The sequence below is a fragment of the Molothrus ater genome, chromosome 6, assembly GCF_012460135.2.
Source record: "Molothrus ater isolate BHLD 08-10-18 breed brown headed cowbird chromosome 6, BPBGC_Mater_1.1, whole genome shotgun sequence".
Lineage (NCBI taxonomy): Eukaryota > Metazoa > Chordata > Aves > Passeriformes > Icteridae > Molothrus > Molothrus ater.
Window position 1 is genome coordinate 60,630,451 of NC_050483.2, and position 26,814 is coordinate 60,657,264.

The 26,814-nt window shown below is 45.2% G+C and overlaps 1 protein-coding gene across 2 annotated transcripts in view; it reads left to right on the forward strand.

Moving 5' to 3' along the window:
- Nucleotides 1–26,814, forward strand: part of TRIM9 (tripartite motif containing 9) — a 75,635-nt gene that overhangs the window by 16,424 nt on the left and 32,397 nt on the right. For both annotated transcript variants that reach the window (XM_036383903.2, XM_036383904.2), the window contains exon 2: nucleotides 25,394–25,489. In XM_036383903.2, the coding sequence (XP_036239796.1) occupies nucleotides 25,394–25,489 (96 nt within the window). The remainder of the gene's footprint in view (nucleotides 1–25,393; nucleotides 25,490–26,814) is intronic.

The following is a 26,814-nucleotide window of genomic DNA, read 5'->3' on the forward strand; positions in this document are numbered from 1 at the left end:
TTTATTGTGAGGGTGGTGAGGCACTGGAGCAAAGAAGCTGTGGCTGCCCCTGATCCCTGGAAGTGTCCAAGGCCTGGCTGGACAGGGCTTGGAGCAACCTGGGATGGTGGGAAGTGTCCCTGCCATGGCAGGGGTGGGATGGGATGAGCTTCAAAGCCCCTTCCCACCCAAACCATTCTGGGATTTATTCAGAGTTAACATCAGGTAGGTCATGGCTCAGTTCCCTCCCAGCAGTGTGTTACACACAAGAAAATAAGTGTAACTTAAACCAGCCAGTGGGGTTTGTATTTATGCAGTGGGATTTGTATTTATGCAGCCCTTCCTGAAGGGGTCACATCCCAGCAGGGCTCCTGATCCCAGGAAAAAGCTACTTTCCTTGTACATGCCCCAAAATACAGCTATTTAAAATTAAATATATTACCTTATTAAAGTATTAGAATTAATTATATCTAATATTATTATATAAGAAATATTTTATAATATATAATAACATATAATATATATGTAATAATATATTAGAATATAATTAATAATTATATTCTGACATATTATACATTATGTTATATAATTATAGAATAATAAATATTTTACAGTATGTAGTATTATATAACATGGTCTATAATATGTAATATACTATAACATAACATGTTCTATAATATAACATTAATATTAATATATAATTATATATAATATGTAATATGATTATATTATATCATATATTTTATGTTATATTATAATTATAGAATATATTATATATTGCATAAAATATGATATAATAATAATTGTGTAATTATTATATTATTTATAATATAATTTTTACTTTTATGGTTTTTGTTGGGTTTTTTTGTTTGTTTTTTTGGGTTTTTTTTGGTTTTTTTTAAATTTAATATAACAAAGCTTATGGGGCCAACACCATCACCTGGTGATGGCACATGCTGCATGTGGAGTTCAGGGGGGCTGTGCTGCTTTAGCCTGATTCCAGCTCCACTATAAAACATGACCAGTTCCTAAATGTGCTTCCCAGGGATCCAGAGCAGTGTTTTGTGCCTAATCTCCATCTCTGGGAAAAGCTTTTAACCTTGGTGAAACATTGATGAAATAAGTAATTCTTATTTTATTGCAGCCATTTGGTTTAAGCAGATTACTTGGTTTGGGGTCTCCGGGTTGATTTGCAGTTCCAGTTTGAAGGAGCCAGGAGATCTCTTGAGTACAAATAAAGTCACAAAGGGGTGTCCAGGGTAGGATTTAAGGCCTGATTCTGCCTCCTGCATTTCTCCTGGCTGTCAGGAATATCTGTGGCAACTTGAAGTGATTGATTCCTTCAGCATGAGGTTGGTGGAGTTGGACTCTGAGCATTTCTGTGGGGTTGGGAGGTAATTTATGTAACACTTTATGTAACAGCTTGCTGCCTTCACCACTTTGCATGTGCACAAATCCGTCAGCCAAGCTCTTCCTGGAGGAGAATATTTCAAAAGCAGGTGGTCTTGGTGGCTGCACAGCCCTGCAGCAAAAAATAGGTGTTTATTCTGAGGCAGGGGTGATGTAGAGATGCTGATTTTGGATGCCTGTGTTCCCACTGGTAGATATTATGGTCTGGAGTGAAATACATGAGACGTTGCTGGCACTAGAGGGGATATGGAGATAATCCAAGGCTGGGAGAGCTGGGAATGTTCCCCTGGAGAGGAGAAGACTCCAGGGAGAGCTCAGAGAGCCTAAAGGGGCTCCAGGAGAGCTGGAGAGGTTTGGTATTTTCAGGGTCCCCAGGATGAAAGAGGAATTGAGAATCTGACTCTGTGTTCTCAGAAGGCTTATATTATATTATATATTATATTATATTATATTATATTATATTATATTATATTATATTATATTATTTTACATTTATATTACATTTATATTATAGAATGCTATACTAAAGCTATACTAAAGAATAGAGAAAGGATACATCAGAAGGCTTAATAAGAATATTATATTATATTATATACTAAAGAATAGAGAAAGGATACATCAGAAGGCTTAATAAGAATATTATATTATATTATATTATATTATATTATATTATATTATATTATATTATATTATATTATATTATATTATATTATATACTAAAGAATAGAGAAAGGACACATCAGAAGGCTTAATAAGATAATAATTAAAAACTCATGACTGACCCCTCAGAGTCCTGACACAGCTGGACTGTGATTGGTCATTAAGTAAAAACAATTCACATGAAACCAATCAAACAATGACCTGTTAGATAAACAATCTCCAAACCACATTCCAAAGCAGCAAAACACAGGAGATGAAAATGAGATAATGTTGTTATTCATTTTTCTCTGAGGCTTCTCATCTTCCCAGGAGATGAAATCCTGGCCAAGGATTTTTCCAGAAAATGTGACAGTGACAGAGAGGGACTGGGGACAAGGCATGGAGGGACAGGAGCCAGGGAATGGCTCCTACTGCCAGAGGGCAGGGATGGATGGGAGATTGGGAACTGGGAATTCCTGGCTGGGAGGGTGGTGGGGCCCTGGCAGAGGCTGTACAGAGAACCTCTGGCTGTCCCTGGATCCCTGGAAGTGTCCAAGGCCTCTGTAGGGCAGGAAGGTCCCTCCTTGGTGGCTCTCCACGCTGGAAGTGACAGTGACAGCTCAGAACTCATGGAGCTCTTGGCTCCTGGTGCTGCTCCCCGTGCAGGGAATGGTTTTGGTGCTGTGCTGGGAGCCCCTGCCCTGGGCTTGAGAGAAAGATGGGAAGGACAGGCCTGGGCAAGCCTTGCTTAACGAGCTGCTTCTCCTTTGTGTGTTCAAAACTGGCTGTAAGTTTAATTGGAAACATCTTTTATTTAAAGCAAAGCCTCCAAGGGAAATGAACAGGCTCTGGCACTTCTGGGACTCAGCCCTCACCTTGGAAAAGCCAAATAGAAAAAGGAAAAAGCCACTGGAATCTTGGGATTTTTGCTAGTCAGAATGACTTTGAGATACGGACAAGTCTCTTTCCTCAGCTTGGCAGCTGAAGAAGCAGTCAGGATTCTTCTGTTCTTTTTCTCAAGGTTGTTTATTATTTCTTATCTATAACATCCTTTCTTTGACTTGCTGAGGTCTGTCTGGCAGGTCGGGTTGGGGCACACTGATCACCCTTGGGGTGGTGTTGGCTTTTTATACTAAAAACTGCGTGTACATTATTTACAATAACTTCTCAATACTTATCACTTATGTTAGACAGTGAGCTTCTACCTTAAACTAATCTAAAAGTGCCAGCATCACTCAGAAGATGGAGGCTAGGAAGAAGAAAGAAGGAGGACAGGGTACGCTTAAATTCTTCTATTTTGGGACTTTGAGCTTCTATTCTAAAAACTTCAAAAATCTATTTTTCACTTTGTGACTAACTATTAAAACTAACTATTATTCTACTTAAACTCTTTTGACTTGTAATTTTTCATATAAAGTTGGTAGTTTGCTGTATGGGTCAAAATCAAAGTCTCGGGCATCTTGGGCTCTGTGCCAAGGTCTCTGAGCCCCTTGGAAGGGGCTCGAGCTATCTGGGACAGGTAGAGAGATGTCTTGGCTTCTGACACTGGAAAAAGCCCAAACTTCACACTTTGGGGTTAAATTGAGAGCCCTGGTTCTCTGTGAGATTTGTGTGCAGACCCTTTGTCCCTGTGAGGAGCCACCAGAGCCTCCTGGCAGTGCCAGCGCTCCCAGGCTGGAGGCGAAGGCACAAGGGCTGGGTGGGACAGACAGGACAAAGGGCACCCATGGGACAAACCCAGGCTTGTCCTGTGCCTCTGGAGTGTCACTGCAGTGGGTCATGGCAGGGACACTCAGGCTGACCACCTGGGAGCTAATTAAAATCAGGGCTAATGAGCTCAGGCTCACTGGGCTAATCCTCCTGTGCAGTGGACATCCCACACAAGGGACAAGAGGAAACAGCCTCCAAATGCACCAGGAGAGGTTTAGGCTGGATAATAGGAGAAATTTTTACCCAAAAAGGGCTGTTCAGTCACAGCACAGCTGCCCAGGGCAGTGCTGGAGTCCCCATCCCTGGAGGGATTTAAAAGCCACGTGGATGTGGCACTTGGGGACATGGAGCAGTGGTGGCCTTGGCATCCTCAGCACTGTGAAAAATGCCAATCACTTGGTTTTCAAATTTTAAAAGTTTAATAATAATGAAATGGTTATAAAAATAGCAATATAATAAGAGTAATAATAATTTGGACAATTTGGATTAGGACAATATGAGACAACAGAAACAAAGAGTTACAGACAGTCCAGGTGCCTTTTCTGGGCAAAATAAGCCCAAAAAAGGACCCACATTAGCAGAGGATTAACCCTTAAAAACAATAACCTGTTGCATATTCATACAGCTCATCCATGATGCATAAATTCCATTCAAACACAGGATTCTGTCTGGGCAGTGTCAGCTTCTTCCTCTGAACCCTGACGGTGTCTCCAGGGCTGAGCAGGCAGGAGAAGTTCATTTCTCGTGATAATGGAGCAATAAATTCTCTTTCTCTGAAAGATTCAGGTGTCCTGTGGCTGCTGTCTCGCTGCCAGTCCTTTCTTTAAAAAAGTATCCTACATAGCATAGTTTCTATTTTAATATTATGATATAACCTAAAACTATATTTAACACACTACTTAAGAGAATTAATACAGCATCACTAACATAACACATATAATATTCATTTGAATATTTGCAAAGAGCCAATCATAAAATACGCCTTTTTCACAAGCACCATGTTGTCTTAGACCTGTATCTGTGGCTTCTTTCCTCCTTAGCCTGGTTTTTCTTTCTTTTTTTTCTTGAAAGCACTTTCCCCTAAAAAAACCCCACACCTATTACTGAGGTAAATGTGAATTATCCCCCTGCTCCCATCCCCTGGTATTTCCTGAGTTCTTCATTTCTCCATAAATGCTCATGAATGATTCAGTGAGCCCAGCACTGGCTTCCCTGGTGGCACCAGGGTGGATTTCTCTGCTCCAGCGGTTCAGATTCCCTCCAGTTGTGGGGATGGAACCCCCTCACTCCTCTGTAGAAACACTGACAAGTTATTCATTACTTCCTAATTAGCCAGACATCCCCTCTTATTAAAGATTAATTTTTTTAAAGGCAGTCATTATCTGAGCTCTTCCAAGGGTTATTGATTTATTCTTCTTCCTTTTTTATTAATGGATCTACAACCTCCTCATAATCCATCCAGTGCAGTGGTTCCCCTGCCTCTCATCCTCCTTTCCCTACACCATTAATGTAGGAAATAGATTTGTAGAAAATTTTAAAAGTTTAATAGAAGGTTTATATATTATGTATTTGTATGTAAATTTTGAGATAAGAAATGGTAACTTAGAAATGATACGGAATAGGATAGACATTGTTGAGAGAAATTGAATTAGAAATAAGTGTGAAAAGGTGGTTTTAAAAAAAAAGATTATATATTTTGGAGAAATAGAATTATGAAAGATGTATTGTAGTAGGACTTAGGAAAAGTAATTTTAGATAATTAACTTTAAAGCATTTACAACATAGTGTAGCTAAAGCTTATGGGCCAAGAAATGCTTATAGTATATTATAATTGGGAAATAGTTGGTTTCTGATAGTAATAACATAAATTATAACATCTGTATTATCTCAGCCTTCACATGAGACTGAAAATGGAATAAAAGTTTTTAAACACCTCTCAGTTACCCCATCTGTGGGTCAGAACAGGGAATAATCCAACACATTCCCAGTCTCCTGCTGCCTTCAGTGCTTTTCTCACTCAGAGCCTCTCTCTGGGCTTTATTTTCCTTGGGAATCTCAGTTTGGGTTCCCAAGGGGCCACTTCCAAACATCTGCTGAGCTTGAGGGAGTGGGATTTCCAAAGAGAACTTGGGTTTGTTTTCCTGTGGCCATTCCAGGGGAGGAAAAGGTTGTGAAATTCCTCCTGTGCCCAGTCTGCTCCCTGTCTCAGGTGGGATTTCTGTTTATTCTCAGTCTGGGAATGAGATGCTTTCCCACCTCTGTAAATCCAGCTCTCTCCATGTTTTGGAGCCCCTGTAACCCAGGCTGCCTTTTTGGGTATCTGCAGCACCAAATCTGCAATCTGGTTGCTGTCACATTTTGGGATTAATCCCAAATTCAGCCCTTTCCAACCTGGGATGCTGGCATCCAGCTGCAGGGGCTCAGAGCCCAGTGCCTGGAGGAAGGAGTTAACAGAGAAGAAAAGCTGAATTACTGTGTTTTTCCTGTGGTTTCCTGCATTTGAGGGGAGATCTGAGCTTCCTAGGTGTGTTTTCCTGGCAGCATCCACCCAACCCAGCCATGGTGAGTGGTGCATTCCCAGTGCTCCAGTATCCATGGTGATGGGAAGGATTTCTGAAGAGCTGCTCTAAAGGAAATGTGAAATCTGCTCCTTGGACCTTCCCTTCAGTCTCTTGCAGAGCAGGACTGTGTGAAGCCCAAGGGCTCTGGGTGGTCCTGCTCAGCTTTGTCCCCTCTGAAACCACAGTGGGTGACAAGGTGGGAGCAGCTCTGCTCAGGCAAAAATGTTCCTGGCAGGAAAAACCTCTTTCTTTTTTTCAGTCACACAGCTTTGGTCATAAAAAACTTCACATTAGGAGGGACCTCAGAGCTCAACCTTCTGCCCAGAAGCAGCAGCAGTAATTGAAGGAGAGTTTTCCAGAGTGATTTGGGTTGGAAGGGACCTCAGATCCCATCCATTCCCACCCCAGCCATGGCAGGGACACCTCCCACCATCCCAGGCTGCTCAAAAACCCAGTGTCCAACCTGGCCTTGGGCACTGCCAGGGATCCACGGGGCAGCCACAGCTGCTCTGGCAATTCCAGCCCAGCCAGGAATTCCCAATTCCCAATCTCCCACCCATCCCTGCCCTCTGGCAGTGGGAGCCATTCCCTGTGTCCTGTCAACTCTGCTGCTGAGATCTCCACATCTTTCAGGCTGCCTGGAATCTTCCAGACTGCATTTGTCCTTGCTGAAAGCACAGATCCAAGGTGATGCTCTCCAGGGAGCATTTCCCATCCTGTTGGAAGGGGAAGAAATGCAGCAGAAAGACCAGGTGATCCATATTTTCCTCCTCCTCCCTGCTGCTGTGTGAATCCAGCATTGTGATTAAAAGCAGCATCAAATTGGTGATAATTAGCTGATGAGCAGAGCAGAGATGCTGCAGTGGCTGTGAGTCAGGTGGGCAGAGCTGCTGGTTCCTGGAGATGTGAGGGTGAGCTCAGGGATGCTGCTGGGGATGCTCAGGTCCCTTAAATGTGTTTTGCTGTTGGCTCTGGGCATCCTGGTTACAGCAAGAGTTTGAATGAGAGGTGTGGGATTTTAGGCAGCTCTTCAAAATGCAATTTATTACATCTAAGACATTACAGCAGCCCAGGGTTGAGAGTGGCAGAGCCTGTGCCCACAGCTGTCAGCTCCAGCTGCAGGCAGGCCTGCAGTCCTGCATCCCTCATTCAGGCTCTTACTAATGGCACCCCACGTTGGGCGCCACAGCAAGAGCCTGAATGAGGGACATGGGACTCCAGGGGCTCTCCAAAATGCAGTTTATTGTATCCAAGGTGTCACAGCAGCCCAGGGTCGTGGGTGACAGAGCTGTGCCCACAGCTGTCAGCTCCAGCTGCAGGCAGGCCTGGAGTCCTGCATCCCTCATTCAGGCTCTTACTAATGGCACCCCACGTTGGGCGCCACAGCAAGAGCCTGAATGAGGGACATGGGACTCCAGGGGCTCTCCAAAATGCAGTTTATTTATTCCATCCAAGGTGTCACAGCAGCCCAGGGTCGTGGGTGACAGAGCTGTGCCCACAGCTGTCAGCTCCAGCTGCAGGCAGGCCTGGACACCCTTAGTTTAGGTTATAAATGCCTTTTTTTTTTTTTTTATTTTTTTTCTTAGTGATTATCTTAATACAGTAGAACCAATCTATCCTTTAACTTTTATTTATAGCCCATCATAACTACTGTAATAACCATATTCATGTTACTGTTCTCCAATCACTAAAAGTTAGTACATTACAGTTTAAGCTAAAAGTTGTTTTTCAGTTTTTTTGCAGTGGAAAATTCTGAGACCCTTTTTCTACTTGCAACATCAGCAAGCTTGTTTGCTTGTGTTATTTTTCTGCTTAGTAAAAACATCTTGTTTGGGGTGGGTTTATCCTTTGCTCTAATTCATAAAAACCCCTTCTAACTAACAGACCCTTTGCCTCCTTGGTTATCCAGTGAGACTGGCTCAGCAATTCTTTTTTTCTATATCAAAACTTGCTTCTATCTCTATTCCTTCTTCAGATTTTACATTCAAAAATTCTTCTGCTAGGCACACATATCTGTGAGACTTTCTTGTCAAACTTTCATCCTTCCCAACAGGTCACCCAGAACATCTCAGGAGGTTTAAGGTGTCACTTCTGTGCTCCTCAGGCACTCACCATGGAGCACCAGAGCTTTAAAGCACTGGCCAGAGCAATGTTGAGTGAAACACCAAAAATGATGTTTTAAGAGAACCCACATGCTCCTAAAAATGTGTCAGATGAGCAGAGGGAGGGGCTTGCTGTGTGTTTGGAGGTCAGGGACACCTTCCACTATCCCAGGTGGCTCCAAGCCCTGTCCAGCCTGGTCCTGGACACTTCCAGGGATCTGGGCACCCTCTGCCAGGGCTTCCCCACCCTCCCAGAGGAAAATTTCTTCCATGTATCGAACGTAAATCTCTCTTCTTTCAGCTGAAATCCATTCTACCTTGTCCTGTCCCTCCATCCCTTGTCCCCAGTCCCTCTCCAGCTCTTTTGGAGCCCCTTCAGGCCCTGGAGAGGGCTCTGAGGTTTCCCTGGAGCCCTCTCCAGCCTGGACACCCCCAGCTCTCCCAGCCTTCATGGTCACCACCCAGCCACTCACAGCCAGGGGATGTGTTCCTTCCCCTTCTTGCCACAGTGATTGCTCACAACTGGAGAATCCAATACAATTTGCATTTCTAAGGAATTAAATGTCAAAGCAAAGTCAAGATGCTGGCGAGCTGTCAAGGCTGTTTATGGCTGAGCCTGATTCCAGTGCCCAGATGGTAATTAAAGCTGTAGGACAAGACAAAAGAATGGTCAGGACACTCCCTGCAGGAAGAGGAATTGCCCCACAGGGCTCTCAGCCCTGGGTTAGGGCCAAGACTGGGAAAAAAAATCATTGTTTATGCACTTAATCAGGTTTAAATTCAATGTAATCAGATTTCAAGACTTAATGCAATAATGGGATGGCAGAGCTGAAGTGTGAGTAGCCACTGGAGTGGGATTGGAGCAGATGGAGCAGAATTTTAAGGCAGGAAGCACCAGATCTGCAGGGTGCACATTCCTGGGTACTGGGCAGTGCCTGGACCACAAACACTGCCTGGATGGAGATAGAGGAGAAGCTGCTTGGTGCTCACAGGCACTGGTGACCGCATCTGTGTATTCCTGTGCTAATTCTACCCCAAAGCCTGGGTGTGCCAATCCCCTGACAGCTTCATGGCCTTGCTTTGTGCACAGCACCTTTATCCTGTACAGGACGCAGCTCTTGACCCATGAGATCATAACCCAAGTCTTTGCTTCCATGTTTTCTTCATCCTCCATGGAGAAGAGCTGCGTCTGAGGAGAGAGTGTTTGCCTGCTGGGACTTCCCTCACCACTCACAGCAACATCCTCCAAACTTTTTGGAGCAAAAAGATGCAGCAGTGATTTGTGTCCTTTAAACATAGCTCCTTTCCCCAGCACTGACCTGGTTTGGGAGTGGTTTGGGTAGGGAGTGGTTTAGGTTGGAAAAAATGGTTTGGGTTGGAAGTGGGTTAGATTGGAAGTGGTTTCGGTTGGAAGAAGTGGTTTGCGTTGGAAGAAGTGGTTTAGGTTGGAATTGGTTTGGGTTGGAAGTGGTTTAGATTGAGAATAGTTTAAGTTGGAAGAGGTTTAGGTTGGGAGTGGTTTAGGTTGGAAGAATTGGTTTAGGTTGGAATTTGTTTAGGTTGGAAGAAGTGGTTTAGGTTGGAAGAAGTGGTTTGGGTTGGAAGAGGTTTAGATGGGAATTTGTTTGGGTTGGAAGAAGTAGTTTAGGTTGGAAGAGGTTTGGTTTGGGAATAGTTTAGGTTGGAAGAAGTGGTTTAGGATGGAATTGGTTTAGGTTGAGAGTGGTTTGGGTTGGAAGAAGTAGTTTAGGTTGGAAGTGGTTTACTTCAGAAGTGATTTAGGCTGGAAGTGGTTTGGGTTGGGAGTGGGTTAGGTTGGATGTGGTTTGGGTTAGAATTGGTTTAGTTTGGAAGTGGTTTTGGTTGGGAATGGTTTGGGTTGGAATTGGTTTTGGTGGAACTGGTTTGGGTTGGAAGAAATGGTTTACGTTGGGAGTGGTTTAGATTTGGAGTGGTTCAGGTTGGAAGAAGTGGTTTGGGTTGGTGTGGTTTGGGCTGGAAGTGATTTAGATGGGAAGTGGTTTAGCTTGGAAGAAGTGGTTTGGGTTGGAAGAAGTGGTTTAGGATGGAATTGGTTTAGGTTGAGAGTGGTTTGGGTTGGAAGAAGTGGTTTGGGTTGGGAGTGGTTTAGTTTGGATGTGGTTTAGGTTGGACGTGGTTTGGGTTGGAATTGGTTTCGTTTGGAAGTGGTTTGGGTTGGGAATGGTTTGGGTTGGGAGTGGTTTAGTTTGGAAGTGGTTTCTGGTTGGAATAGGTTTTGGTGGAAGTGGTTTGGGTTGGAATGGAAGTGGTTTATTTCAGAAGTGATTTAGGCTGGAAGTGGTTTGGGTTGGGAGTGGTTCGTTTGGATGTGGTTTAGGTTAGATGTGGTTTGGTTTAGAATTGGTTTAGTTTGGAAGTGGTTTGGGTGTCACAGACATATTTTATGAAAAATCTTTTGCATAGGATCTGTTCTCCTGAGAAGCTGAGAGGCCTCAGAAACAAAATGTAAACAATGATTATCTGCTGCTGTGGAATGCAACAGGGGCATCTTTGATTGGTCTCATGTGGTTGTTTTTAATTAATGGCCAATCACAGTCCAGCTGTCCTGGACTCTCTGGTCAGTCACAAGATTTTATTATCATTTCATTCCTTTCTATTCCTTGCAAGCCTTCTGATGAAATCCTTTCTTCTATTCTTTTAGTACAGTTTTAATATAATATATATCATAAAATAATAAATCAGCCTTCTGAAACATGGAGTCAAGATTCTCGTCTCTTCCCTCATCCTGGGACCCCTGTGAACACCAGCACAGTTTGCATTGGGAGTGGTTTAGGCTGGACGTGGCTTTTGGTTGGAATTGGTTTTGGTGGAAGTGGTTTAGGTTGGAAGAAGTGGTTTGGGTTAGAATTGGTTCAGGTTGGGAGTGGTTTAGGCTGGGAGTGGTTTAGGTTGGAAGTGGTTTAGGTTAAAATTGGTTTAATTTGGAAGTGGCTGAAAGCTCCTTGACCTTCTCTGGCAGTCATTCCCCTGGTGCTCATTTGTCCTGCATAAATAAGAGCATTTCACAGCAATCCCTGAGGAGCTCATTTCCTTCTGGATGAGCTCAAACCCTCAGGCCTGAAGCAGAAGGGAGGTCAAGTGGAGCAGTGGTTTTTTAGGGAGATGACAGCAGGTTGCTGAGGAAGAGAGAGGAGTTTGCTGCCTCCAGGATATAATTAAGGATGGCCATGACACCATCATTGCTTCACATCCTACTTTTCATGTTGTGGGACTCCTTGGGAAGAGCTGAGGTGCTGGACCATGGCTCAGTGTTCCTGAGCATCCTGTGAAAGTCTGCTTTGGTGTTTGTCATGGACAGAGGCTGCTCTGTCCCTAAATATTTTTGGGGTTTTGGGTTGTTGGTTTTTTTTTTTCTGTTTGGTTGGGGGGTTTTTGTTGTTGTTGTTTTTGTCTCTTAATTCTAAAACTGGTGGGAATTCATAGCTGGAAACACAGAATGGTTTGGGTTGGAAGGGATCTTCAAGCCCATCCCATTCCAACCCTCTGCCTGTGGCAGGGACATCTCCCACTGTCCCAGGCTGCTCCAAGCCCTGTCCAGCCTGGCCTTGGGCACTGCCAGGGAACCAGGGGCAGCCACAGCTGCTCTGGAAATTCTATTCCAGGCCCTCCCCACTCTCAGAGGGAGGAATTCCTTCCAAATATCCCATCTAAACCTCCTCTCTGTGTGAATCCTCTGTTGAGGAAGTCAGTGCCCAGCAAATACCAGGACTAATATTGCTCATTAGTGCCAGGTAATCAAGGCAATGGATGCAGTTATGAGCAGCCTCAGGAAGCAGAGTTCAGCTTCTGGAGGAGGCCAGAAGGAGCTGGCTCCTCAAGGAAGATCTCCCCCATCTCAGGCAGCCACGGAAAGAGCATTCCTGTTGTTCTTAAGAAGCAACAAATTCATTGCAGAGCCTTAATTAGAGAGAAAGGCCCTTAATGGAGCCAGAGCTGCATTTCCTGAGCAGGCTGCTTAGCAGCTAATCCCCCCACAGCTGATCCCTGCTCCTTGTGGCATTTTCCCTTCACTCCTAAGCCTCAGAGCCCTGGATTCCCCTCACCACGGGGCAGCAGACAGAAGGGAATGGGTATTAAAGACTCAGCTGTGCTGTCCTGAGCTCCAGGGTCAGCTCCAGGTGTTCCATTGGTTCCCCCAGCGCTGCCCTCTGAGGTGCAGAGATCACATCTCCCTCTAGGTCACCCTAGGTCCACAATTTCCTCCCAACATGGGCCCAGTAGCTCTCAGTAACCCCCAGTCAGGATCCATTCACACCCACTATAATCCAGTGTGATTGTGGGCACTCCCAGTATGATTCCAGTCACTTGCAGTCTAATCCCAGTTGCTCCCAGTCAATCCCATCATGATTGCAGTCACCCTCGTTGTGATCCCAGTCTACCCCAGCATGGGGCCAGCTGTTCCCAGTGTGGCTCCAGTCACCCCAGTATGGTTACAGACACTCCCAGTATGGTCCCAGTAGAACCCAGTTGCCCCTTCCATAGTCCCAGTCACTCTCCATATGATCCAGTCCCTCCCAGCATCATCCCAATCACTCCCAGTTCTTCCCAGCATGGTCCCAGTTGTTCCCAGTGTGGTTTCAGTCACCCCAGTATGGTTACAGACACTCCCAGTATATCCCAGTTGCTACCAGTGTGTCTGTAGTCATGTAGTGGAGTGGCTCCCACAAAAAAAATCCGAATCAGTCATCTCCAGGGCCATCCCAGGGTACAGCAGAGAGGAATTTCCTCTGCAGGAGGTTTGGAATTAAATAAGGGGCAGTGGAGAAGGCTGAACAAAAGGAAACAGGATCAGAAGGACCTGGAGCTGCTGGAGCAAATCCAGGGAAGGCCACAGAGCTGCTCCAAGGGCTGGAGCCAGGCTGGGAGAGCTGGGGCTGCTCACCTGGAGAGGAGAAGGCTCCAGGGAGAGCTCAGAGCCCCTGGCAGGGCCTGAAGGGGCTCCAGGAGAGCTGGAGAGGGACTGGGGACAAGGGATGGAGGGACAGGAGCCAGGGAATGGCTCCCAGTGCCAGAGGGCAGGGATGGGTGGGAGATTGGGAACTGGGAATTCCTGGCTGGGCTGGAATTGCCAGAGCAGCTGTGGCTGCCCCTGGAGTGCCAGGCCCTGCAGGATCCCAGGACACAAGGACCAGCCCTTAGCAAAGTTGGGGCTCTTCTTGCCAGGGCTCAGCTCCCCAAAAAAGCCAGACTCAAAATGGATTTGGAATTGTCCTGATTCTGCACCCTGATGTCTGTGCAGGGCTGCAGCACCTCCTCTCAGGGACACAGCCTAGAACATGGAGAGTGAACCTCATCACCAGCTCACTCAACAAGTGCATATTTGGAGTTTTTACTTTGTGTCCTTACCTCGTTTCCCCTCTCTGCGCCTGTGGGAGAGCAGCAGCTCCTGCTTGAGTTTTTCTCAGCATCCCTGTAACAGATCCTGCAGTTCTGCCTGTGCTTTCAAAGGGACCCCTGTCAGGTGCTGGCAGGGAAAAGCTAAGATCATTTTCTGTTGATCATTAATGAAGCAAGCCAGGAATTAATTGGACAAAATCAAAGGGCTGTAGCGAGGTGCTTACATTACTTCTCCCCAAAAATCAAAGCAAAGACTGGATCCTGTATCAAAGCAAGGACAGAGAATCTTTAATACATCCTCACAGCCAGGAGCAGCCCAGGACATCCCATAACTCTGGTATTTGTTCAGCCCAAATACCAAGGACAGCCAAGAAAGTCACATCAGCGATCCACACTGAGTGTCCCTGAGAGCAAAACTGGCCTTGCTCAGCTTCAGCCAACCTGGAAGTTGGACTTGATGATCTTGGAGGTCTCTTCCAACCTTTTAATGATTCTAGGATTCATCAAGGAATCCTCCTAGAGCAGCCCTTTTCCAGGGGATGAGCTAAAATGAGGCTGATCCCACTGCAGTGCGTGAGGTGGGGAGGGTCACTGCAGCTCTGAAGGAATCTGGTAACTTCACCTGGTGTCTCCATGGGTTTGGAAGGCTGGTGTCTCACAGGCCACTTGGGTTTGTGTTTTCTGCTGGGGAATTCACAGAATCACTGGGTTGGGAGAGACCTTCAAGATCATCGGGTCCAACCCAACCCCAACAGCTCAACTCAACCCTGGCCCCCAGTGCCACATCCAGGCTTTGTTAAACACACCCAGGCATGGGGACTCCACCACCTCCCTGGGCAGAACATTCCAGAACTTTGTCACTTTTTCTGTGAAAAACTTCTTCCTAATATCCAACCTATTATCTCAACCTGTTATATCAACCAAAATATCAACCACAGCTTGAGGCTGTGTCCTTTGGTTGTGTCAGTGCTGCCTGGAGAAGGAGCCCAACCCCACGAGGGTTTTGCATGACTGGTTATTGTATTTGTGGGGATCCCTGTGGTAGGGAGGAAGGAATGATGAATCTGACTCCATGTTCTCAGAAGGCTCATTTATTATTTTATAATACTATATTATATTAAAGGATACTAAACTAAACTATACTAAAGAATACAGAAAGGATACAGACAGAAGGCTAAAAAGATAATAATGAAAACTTGTGACTCTTTCCAGAGTCTCAACACAGCTTGACCCTGATTGGCCAAAGAGTCAAAACAACTCCCAGCAGAATCCAATGGAACAATCACCTGTGGGTGAACAATCTCCAAACACATTCCAAAGCAGCAAAACACAGGAGAAGCAAATGAGATAAGGATTGTTTTCCTTTTTCTCTGAGGCTTCTCAGTTTCCCAGGAGAAATTCCTGGGTGAAGGGGTTTTTCCAGGGAACGTGAATGTGACACCTGGTTTGCCCCTCAAAGAAATGGGATCAGAGAGCAGGGATGCTGGAATTTGGTTTTTTTTTTCTCCCAGATCCTGCTGAGGAATCACTGCAGGCTGCAGGGCAGCAGCTGGCCTGGCCTGGGAGCCAGGGGATGGCAGGTCCAAGTGAGCACAAGGATTCACAGCAGGAACAAAACACTTTAAACACTTTTGCTGTTCCATTTCAGCAGCGTGTGACCGGTCCCTGAGCATCCCAGGGATTCCAGCCAGGCCTTCACCCACATGGCTCCTGGCAGGAGGGCTGCAGCCCAGATTTGTTCTTTCACAGCTCTGACATAACTGTTTTGTGCCTCAGAATCCATGCCAAAAGAAGAATTGCTGGGTTTTACCCTCCTGCTTCCAGCAGTATCCCCAGTGCAGGGCTTGGCGACCAAATAATTTTTAAAAGATTAAAAGTCTCCTTTCAGGGATGACCCCCCAAACCTGGGGGCTGGTCAGGGTGTGGGGTGAGGGCCTCTTGGCTGCCAGCTGGCCTAGGCAGGTACAGATGGATGGCAGACACTGCCACTGCTGCAGGATTGTCACTGTCACCAGGCTGAATAAAGCCCTAAACCCAGCATGGCCTGGGAGCAGGCAGAGCACCGAGCCTGCCCAGGGCCAGGGGACCCCACATGGGAGGCAGTGAAAGGCTTGCAGTAAGGTCATGCTTGAAAAGAATCTATCCTTGTTTTATTTGCAGGCTGGAGCTTTTGAATCAGTTGTGCCTGCTGAGGGAACACAGTGCCCCTGTGTTTGCCTGAACAAAGCCAGGCCAGGGTTATCTGTGCAGCCCAGGGACAGCACACGGGGCTGGGGCTCCAGCTCTGCCAGCACCACCCCACAGGCAGCTCAGGCCACCCTCAGGTGGGAGAAATTTTGGAAAGAATTCTATTTATTTTTAATAAATTTTTACAATTTATCTTTCTACATAGGCAGGAAGGGTGAGTTGGGCTCACATCTTCACTGCATGGTTCAGAAGGTCCCAAGACTCCTTTTAAGGATTTATTCACCAATAAAACACTGCCAACAAGGATATTTATGTTTTTGACCCAATCCTTAAATATTTCACCTTATGGACCCCTGCTAGAGTGTGACCTTTCTTAGCCACTCATGTTATGGCACACAAACCCACAGTGCTGCATTCTAAACTCCTTGTTCACTTCTGGAACTACTTTTATTTTTATATCTTAAACTCTAACCTTTCTTCTTCTTAACTTTAAACTATAAATCCATTCTCACTTCTAGCACCTCAGTTTGAAGCTTTTTCCAAGGCTTTATGGAGCTGCTCCAGGGGCTTGTTCCACCTGAGGATTTACATTTCATCTCTCTCCTGCACACCCCAGATTCCCTGGGGGAGCTGCAGTGAAGGAGGAGAACCAAGGCCCCTGTGGAAGGCAGCAAGGGAGTGGGATCCATGCCTAAAAATTCCTTTTTCTCCTACAGTTTGTACTCAGGCTTGTGCTCACAAACCTGCCTCTGTCTGTGTGTCTTTCTCATGACAAGTGTAGGCTCTTCCTTGAGTTGTTGTTTGATTTGCAGCTTTCTGGCAGGCTGGGATATTGTATTTGTGGGGTGGCCCTTGGCAGGAAGGAATGATGAATCTGACTCCATGTTCTCAGAATGCTCATTTATTATTTTATGATGCTATATTATATTAAAGAATGCTAAACCAAACTATACTGAAGGATACAGAAAGGATACTTACAGAGGGCTAAAAAGATCATAATGAAAACTCCTGACTCCAGAGTCACAACACAGCTTGGCACTGATTGGTTATCAAATCAAAACAATTCACATGAAACCAATGAAACAATCACCTGTTGGATAAACAATCTCCAACCACATTCCAAAGCAGCAAAACACGGGAGAAGCAAATGAGACAATTATTGTTTTCCTTTTTCTCTGAGGCTTCTCAGCTTCCCAGGAGAAAAATCCTGGGCAAAAGGGATTTTTCAGAAAATATGACTGCCACACTGGGATCACATCTTCTTGTGGAAAACCAGGGAAGCCTGAGCTGGAGCTGTGTCAAATGCTCAGCAACAGGGACAATTCAGGACAATTCAGACCCTGTTCCTGTCACCTGCTTTGGCTCAGTGACAGATATTTGCAGCTGAGATTGCAGAATCACAGCATCAAGGAGTGGCTTGGGTTGGATAGGATGTTCAGGACCACCTCATTCCATCCCACTTCTGTGGCATTCACATTCCCTGGAAAAATCCTTTTGCCCAGGATTTTTCTCCTGGGAAGCTGAGAAGCCTCAGAGAAAAGGAAAACAACACTTATCTCATTTGACTGCTCCTGTGTTTTGCTGCTTTGGAATGTGTTTGGAGATTGTTTACCCACAGGTGATTGTTTCAATGGTTTCATGTGAGTTGTTTTGACTCTTTGGCCAATCAGGGTCAAGCTGTGTTGAGACTCTGGAAAGAGTCACAAGTTTTCATTGTTATCTTTTTAGCCTTCTGTCTGTATCCTTTCTGTATTCTTTAGTATAGTTTAGTATTCTTTAATATAATATAGTATTATAAAATAATAAATGAGCCTTCTGAGAACATGGAGTCAGATTCATCATTCCTGCCTTCATTGGGGCACCGCACAAATCCAATAAACTTCCACCTAGTCCAGGTTGCTGCAAGCCCCATCCAACCTTGAGCTGGAGAGGGACTGGAGACAAGGGATGGAGGGACAGGACCCAGGGAATGGCTCCCAGTGCCAGAGGACAGGGATGGATGGGATTTTGGGAACTGGGAATTCCTGGCTGGGAGGGTGGTGTCATTATAGGACACAAAATAAACCAATGCAGACACGCAACTCTCTAAGGTAAAAAAGAGGGAAGTTTAATTTTTGACTCTAACATTTATAGATTTCTAAAAGTGACAGTGGATTGGAGGATGACAGTGCTACCTCTCCAATGACACTGGACAAACCAAGAGTCTATCAATTTTCTCTTCTTCTATAAAAGAGTGCGAAACAGTTACTTACATAAAGGGTGTAAAAAAGTTGGTTATAATAATGTAAACATCAGAAGGCTTAAAAAAAAACAACAAGGCAACAGTGGTGAAGGGCTGGGATGGAATTCCAGAGCAGCTGTGACTGCCCTGGATCCCTGGCAGTGTCCAAGGCCAGGCCCCTGCAGGATCCCAGGACATGGCAGTGTCTGACCCCTCAAGTCTCAAGGGGCAGGCTCAGCCCAGGCTGCAGCTCTTGGTTTCCTTTCCAGAGGCAGCCTTGAATCCAGAAGTCAGGCACTGGAGCCAAAAGCCAATTAGCAGCAGTTTAGCTTCATCAACTTCCTGACTGAATGCGAGTTTTAATTAAACATCCCATTTTAATTAGGTAGCCATCACGTACAGGGAGCTGGCCTCAAGACTCAAAGGCTACAGGTCCTGTGCCTTAATTTAAAGCAAGACTCACATGAGTTCAGCTCCAGCATCTGTGACAGCTCCTGATCCTTTGGAGGGCAGGAGAACAGCTGGGAACAGCTCCTGCCCTGCCATGGGGTTCTGTGGTGGTGTTCAATGAGGGAAGAGATGAGAATCCTGACTCCATGTTTCAGAAGTTTATGATTTTATTATATATATTATATTAAAAGAAAATTATATATTAAAATTTACTAAAAGAATAAGAAAGGATTTCATCAGAAGGCTTGCAAGGAAAGGAAGGAATGGAATGATAACAAAATCTTGTGACTGACCAAAGAGTCTGAGCCAGCTGGACTGTGATTGGCCATTAATTAAAAACAACCACATGAGACCAATCACAGGTGCACCTGTTGCATTCCACAGCAGCAGGTAATTCTTGTTTGCATTTTGTTCCTGAGGCCTCTCAGCTTCTCAGGAGGAAAGATCCTAGCAAAAGGATTTTTCATAAAATATTATAGCGACAGTGTTCCTCTCCTCTTGTGCTTCCAGAGGAGGAGCTGGCTGGGAGGTGACTTGGCTGGAAGGAGAGAAGAGGCAGGAGCTGCTTGGGGTGTCAGGGCAGGTCCTGGGCTCTTGCCGTGATGCCAGGAGCTCTTTTGGGGTGAGTTTTGCTGAGTTTGGTGTTGGTGACAGCAGCTGAACGTGAGCCCAGGTGGGCAAGAAGGCCAAGGGCACTTGGCTTGTACCAGGCACAGTGTGGCCACAGGAGCAGGGCAGTGCCTGTCCCCTGTGCTGGCACTGCTGAGGCACCTCCAGCCCTGGGGACAGCTCTGGGCCCCTCAAGGGAAGGGTCTGGAACCCCAGGAGAGGCTGAGGGAGCTGGGCAGGAGCTCAGCCTGGAGCAAAGGAGGCTCAGGGGCCCTTGTGGCTCTGCACAGCTCCTGCCAGGAGGGCACAGCCGGGGCAGGGTCGGGCTCTGCTCCAAGGGAACAGGGACAGGACAAGGGGAAACCATCTCAGGTTGCTCCGGGGCAGGTTCATGTTGGATATTTGGGAAAATTTCTTCATGGAAAGGGTGGTTAGGCACTGGAAAATGCTTCCCAAGGCAGTGGTGGAGTCCCCATCCCTGGAGGGATTTAAAAGCCACGTGGATGTGGCACTTGGGGACACGGAGCAGTGGTGGCCTTGGCAGTGCTGGGGAACATTTGGACACCACGATCTCAGAGAGCTTTTCCAACTTTAACAAATCTGGGATTTTATGGTCCTGCCTGGTGCCAGAGCCTGCAAACAAGCTGGGTTTGAAATGGGACCGAGTTCCTCAACCCTGCTGGTGTCCAACACCAGTGAAGTGAGGCTGGTCCAGATGGAGCTGTCACACCCATCCAGCACCCAGGGCCTCCAAAAATAACCAGCCCAGCTCCCTCCTGTTGTATCTGCAGGATCCCTCATGGCAGGCAGGAATGATGAATCTGACTCCCTGTTCTCAGAAGGCTCATTTATTATTTTATAATACTATATTATATTAAAGAATACTAAACTATACTATACTAAAGAATACAGAAAGGATACTTATACAATGCTAAAAAGATAATAATGAAAACTCCTGACTCTTTCCAGAGCCCCAACACAGCTTGGCCCTGATTGGTCATTAAGTGAAAACAATTCACAGCAGAAACCAATGAAACAATCACCTGTGGGTAAACAATCTCCAAACACATTCCACACCTGAGCACAACACAGGAGAAGCAAATGAGATAAGAATTTGTTTTCCTTTTTCCCTGAGGCTTCTCAGCTTCCCAGGAGAAAATCCTGGGTGAAGGAATTTTTTAGAAAATGTGAATGTGACACCTCCTCACCTCCAAGTCAGCATGCATGAGCTCCACCACTGGCAGCTGGGTTGTAGAGGAGGAAAACCAGAGCACTTCTGCCAATGCAGCGTTCACATGATGATGCTTTTCTCTGTTTCTTGGAGCCTGCTCAGCTCTCCTGAGCCCTCAGCTATTGTATTTGTAGAGAAATGTCCTGATGAAAGTAGGAACGATGAATCTGACTCCATGTTCTCAGAAGGCTCATTTATTACTTTATAATAATTATATTAAAGAATATTATCATTTGTATTAAATAATATTATATTTATTTTATATTAAAGAATATTATAATATATTAAATAGTAATAAATTGATATATTATATTATATTATAATATTAAGGAATACTATACTAAAGAATACAGAAAGGATATTTACTGAGTTCTAAAAAGATAATAATAAAAACTGGTGACTCTTTCCAGAATCTTGGCCCTAATTGGCCAAAGAGTGAAAACAACTCATAGCAGAATCCAATGAAACAATCACCTGTGGGTAAACAATCTCCAAACACATTCCACACCTGAGCACAACACAGGAGAAGCAAATGAGACAATGATTGTTTTCCTTTTTCTCTGAGGCTTCTCAGTTTCCCAGGAGAAATTCCTGGGTGAAGGGGTTTTTCCAGGGTATGTGAATGCAACCCTCAGCCTTCTGCACCGGCTGCTCCCATCCCTGTGCTGGGACAAGGGGGAACCAGAGAGTGACAGAAATGCCTTTGTCAGCCTGCCTGGGAAGGAGGAGGCTTATGGAGCTATTAGTGAGCACAAAGAGAGGACAGATTCTCTCCTAAGTGCTCTGGGGACAGAAAGATTTAAATGCTTAGCTCCCATTAATGCTGATGTGAATCACAGAGGTCTCTTCTTACTGCCTTGGACTGAGAGCATTGAGAAAAGAGGGCAGCTTTCCACAAAGAATTAATTCCCTTGATTTTATGGCAGCGGGAAATGGGATTTTTCTTCATTTCACACTCATTAATTTCACTGCCTGTGCTGGTTGAGGGTTGGGCTCAGCTCCACTCCAGCCCCCTGGGTAACCCCATGGATGGTGTCCCCAGAGCAGGGTTCCTGACCCCAAAAAGCCACAACGATTTTGTTGTCACATGGAGATGCAAAGTGCAGCACCCCCAGGTTGCCAGAAATAGGTTATTTGAATATATCACACAATATTCCTCTTGTGGAGGAATAAAGTGCCTAAAGGAGCTTCAGGAGAACTGCAGAGGTGTTGAGTTTGTGAGGTGCCCAGGACAAGGTGAGGGATGAGGAATCTGACTCCAACTTCTCAGAAGGCTGATTTATTATTTTATGATACATTACATTATATAATATATATTATAGAAATATATTTCTATAATATATTTATAATTATACATATTAATAATATATAATATATATTATGTTAATTTTAATATAATATATTATATTTAATTATATATTATATATTTAATTTTTATATTTAATTTTTATGATATATTATTTTAAAATTATTTTATATTAATTAATTTTATATAATTAATTTTGTATATTATATTATATTATACTAAAGAAAGAGAAGAATACAGTAAGAAAGCTTAACAAGAATGAATAATAAAAACTCATGACTGACTCCTCAGAGTCCAACACAGCTGATGGTGATTGGTCATTAAATAAAAAAAAATTCACATGAAACCAATCAAACAATGATCACAATCTCCAAACCACATTCCATTAGCAGCAAACACAGGAGAAGCAAATCAGATAATTCTTGTTTTCATTCTTTTCTGAGGCTTCTCAGCTTCCCAGGAGAAGAAATCCCGGTGAAGGGATTTTTCAGACAATATGACAGTGACAGAGAGGGACTTGGGACAAGGGATGAAGTGACAGGACAAGGGGGAGTGGCTCCACTCTGGGAGACCCATCTGGAGATGGGAATGAAGCTCCTGCTGGTGAAAAGCCAAACCTTGGAGCTCCTGTGTGCAGTGAGCAGCCTGTGCCCACCCATGTTTAGGAACTGTCCTGAAAATTCTGGGAAAATTACACTTTTCAGAGTAGATAATGCTCTTCCCTCACTTGCCTGGAGCAGAGGGAAGGGCTGAGCTGAGACAGGGGTGCAGTGAGCCCACAGGCAGGGATGCTCTGAGCTCCTGGAGCATCTTTTTGTGGGGGCTCCAAGCTTGCTGCACCAGGGGACCTGCTGTGTGCAAGGCTGGGAGGTTGCCTGGGGTGAAGGAACCTCCATGGACAAACACACCCAGGCACCACAGAGCTCTTAGGAAATTTTAAGCCCACTTTTAAAAAGCTTTCCCATCAGGAAAGCCTCAAAGAATTATGATCTAAAGATACCCTTTATGAAATTCATGTTAATGGGAAAAAAAAACCTTTTAAAGACATTAAAGGGAAAAAAAAAACCTAAACGCAATATACTGCAATTTTAATGAGGAGCTTGTAAACACAACCAACCCCTGCTGATTTTTTCCATTAATTGCCTGTGTTATCAGGGAGCTGAGCCCTGCAGCAACACAGCTCTCAGCAAAACACCTTGCTGGGCTTGGGGCATCTCCCCAAACCCAGGAGGGCTGAGGAAGGTGATGGAGGCTCTGCAAGAGGCAGGGCTGGGTTGTCCCTGCAGCAGGGCCCTGACCTTGCCTGGGGAGGGAGGAGGGATGGGGGAACTGCTGAGCTGAGTTAGCAATCCCATTTCTATTAGAGATGCATTCCCTGATTAGCTCCACATCCTAAGGATAAATTACAAAGGAAATGCAGGAAGCACTCGGGTGAGATTAAAGCCTCCCAGGGAAGCAGCAGCGAGGTCATTTTCTGGGCCATTATTTCTGGGCCATTAAAGGGTTGCCACGGCTCTCCTCAGTAGCAGAGCAGGGTTTTGCTCTTGATTTCAACCCAGAAAGAGCAGAGCCCTTCTCTGTTGTATTTGTGGGGTGCCCCATGGCAGGAAGGAATGATGAATCCGACTCCATGTTCTCAGAAGGCTCATTCATTATTTTAAGATATTGTATGTATTAAAATACTTGTGTTATTATATGTAAATATATTTATATAAATATAAAATATTTATATAAATGTGTTGAATATTTATTTATTATATATAGAAATATTTAAGATGCTATATTATATTATATTATATTATATTATACTAAAGAATACAGAAAGGATACTTAAGAAGGCTAAAAAGATAATAATGAAAATTCATGACTCTTTCTAGAACCTCCACACCGTTTGACCTTGATTGGTCATTAAGTCAAAACAATTCACATTAAACCAATGAAACAATCACCTGTTGGATAAACAATCTCCAAACACATTCCACATGAGCAAAACACAGGAGAAGCAAATGAAATAATTATTGTTTTCCTTTTTCTTTGAGGCTCCTCAGCTTCCCAGGAGCAAAATCCTGAGCGAAGGGATTTTTCCAGAAAATGTGAATGTGACATTTCTCCCCTCTCCCATCTCCCACAGTGGCATCCAGGAGGGCACAGCACTGCTGGGAAGGGGTGCCAGCCCAGTGCCCACACCCTGATCCCTGGAAGGATGGGCACAGCAGGTTTTTGGAGATTTGGGCACATCAGCCACCATCCCAGCACCTTTCTGTGTCTGCCTCAAAGAAACATCACCCCCAAAACCCACGGGGTGTCTGCAGCCAATTTGCAGCCCACAAAAGAGGCAAAATGTCTCCCAGAGGAAAATTGCTGAGGGTGATTTGGGCAGCTCTTGAGATAATCCACACACTGCTGTGATGGCAGAAGGGGGAGATTGGGAAGATTCCTGAGTGAGTGTTCAGAAAGAGCCATGGAAATGAAAAAAAGCATTTGATGAACATAATGATTGTTATTACCACGTTCTGTGGCTCAGGGTCAGGGCTGTGGGAGTGTTCCCACTCCAAAGGGAGAAGGAGCAGTCATTATTTTGCAGGAAAACCTTTTACCTTCTGTTGGATAATGTTTTTTTCTGACCCAGAGATGGGGTAACTGAGAGGCCTTTCAAAACTTCTATTCCATTTTCAGTCTCATGTGAAGGGTGGGGCAATACAGATGTTATAATTCACACCATCACAATCACAAGACAACTATTTCCTAATTACAATGCACTCTAAGTGTTTCTTGGCCTATCAGCTTTTGTCACACCATGCTGTAAATGCCTTAAAGCCAATTATCTAAAATTACCCCTCGTGGGTCCCACTACAATACATCTTTCATAATTCTATTTCTCCAAAATACCTAATCTTATTTACAAACCCACCCTTTATAACTTATTTCTAGTTCCATTTCTCTCTCAACAATCTCCATCCTATTCCATAACATTTCTAAATCAACATTTCTTATCTCAAAGTTTACATACAGATACACACTATATAAACTTTCTGTCAAGCTTTAAGAATTTTCTAGAAATCCATCTCCCCCAATCTTCACACTGAATATCTGCTTCCCAAAGCCAGGGTGTGATGGTTCACCCTCCTTTTCCTCTCCTTGCTCTCAGGCACACCTTGGTGGGATGCTGGAGGCAGTGCTGGGCTGCAGCCCATCCCCAGCCCAAATCCCACACAATCCTATCTCTCTGTTGAAAACCATGATGGGCCCATTCCAGATCAAATGAAATTTTCATGTGGTCTCTTACATCTTGTGGGTGTCCAGTCCATCAGCTGCATTGCAGGAGCTCTGATCTGGGTGTGGTGGGAGAATCTGCCCACATTTCCACAGCTTGCCTGTTAGCAGGGCAGGGTCTGTGAGGATAACTGAAGTTGTGCATGTTGCTTTTGGTTTCCCCTTGTTTTCCCTTGTTTCCATGGATTTTCCTGATTGTTACAAGCTCTGTTTCTGCATGTTAGTTCCATGACTTAGAGTGCTTGAGAGGGACCTCAGTGGAGTCAGTTGTGCTTGTATTGGGGAATGGATGAGTCCTGGACGTGGAAATGACCTTGCTCTTTGTTTTCCCTGCAGAGCCAGCTCTCCCAGGCCCTGAATGGATTGTCAGACAGAGCCAAGGAGGCAAAGGAATTCCTGGTCCAGCTCCGCAACATGGTGCAGCAAATCCAGGTACTGAGTCTGAACTGAGGCTGAGGAACTGCCCCTTCCCACCAGGATGAGCCATCCCCATCCCTCTTCCCAAGCTGGGTTGGGTGGGTGCTCTTCCAGAGGAACTTCATTTTCCATATTGCCCCCCTGAACCCTCCCCAAAACTGCTGATTGTGGAGGTAACAGCAGAGTCCTGAGCCCTTCCCATCTCTGCCAAGGGTGGATCCAAACCTGATCCTCACCTGCCACTGATGCCTCAGGTTTAGCTTTTCTATTTTTCACATTCTGTGCTGCTTTAGTGGGTGGATCTGGGCTTCATTTCAGGGGATGGTTCTGATGCTGTGCAGTTCTGAGCTCAGTGCACAGAGCAGGGAGACAAAACAATTCCTGCTCCAGCTGGGCACCAAGGACAAATGATCCAAACCTCAGCCCAAGAGCACAAACCCCGTGGGCTGGAGAGAGAAAAACAAGCAGGGTGGGACTGCAGGGGCTAAAGCTGGAATGGGACAATGAACTGCAAGGTGCAAATGGAGCAGAACTGATCCCAGGGAGAGACCCCGTGCCCAGCCGTGCATTTTGGGGCCATTTTGGTTCATCTTGGGTGCAGGCCTGGCTGGGCTCTGGTGCTGCCCAAGGTGGATGCATGGAGGAGATGCTTTGAATCAATCTCTGCTTTATTCTGGAACTCCATCCAGCCTCTGCTCTAGGGCAGCCTGCACAAGGCACCAATGTGAGCAAGCCATAGACTAAACAAGTGAAACCAGCACACCTCATCTAAATCTCAAATTGATTTCTACCCCACGTTAATGTCTAACCCCATGTCTCGTTCCCCCCTTTTCTAGAAAATGAGTAAATTCTTTTACTTAGTACAAATCCCCATGATAACATTGTACCCTGCCAAAGAATGAGTGCTGTGCCACCCAGGGAATGGTGGCATCTGTCACCAAGCCAAGGGACAGCACCAGCCTCATCCAGCACCTCGTTAATCCAGCATTGTTTGCACATCAAGGGCTCTCCCAATTTATCATCTCAGACGTCCCAACATGAGAAAGCATTTCAGTCATGCCCTCAAATCTCTGTGACTTCAATCCTTGTCTGAGCAAGGCTGGAAGTGCTTTCCCAGGGAGGGAGGGAGGGAGGCTGATGCTCCTGCTGTGTCCTTGATGGGATTTCACCCAGCTCTCACAATTTTGGAAATTCCCACTTTATCTCCACGTGTTCTGTTATGAATTCCCACCTGCCCAAAGTGGATCTATTGAGGAGATCCTTTGAATAAATCCCTGCTTTATTCTTTAGCTCCATCCAGCCTCTGTCCTAGCTCAGCCTTCTCAAGCCATCCCCACCTC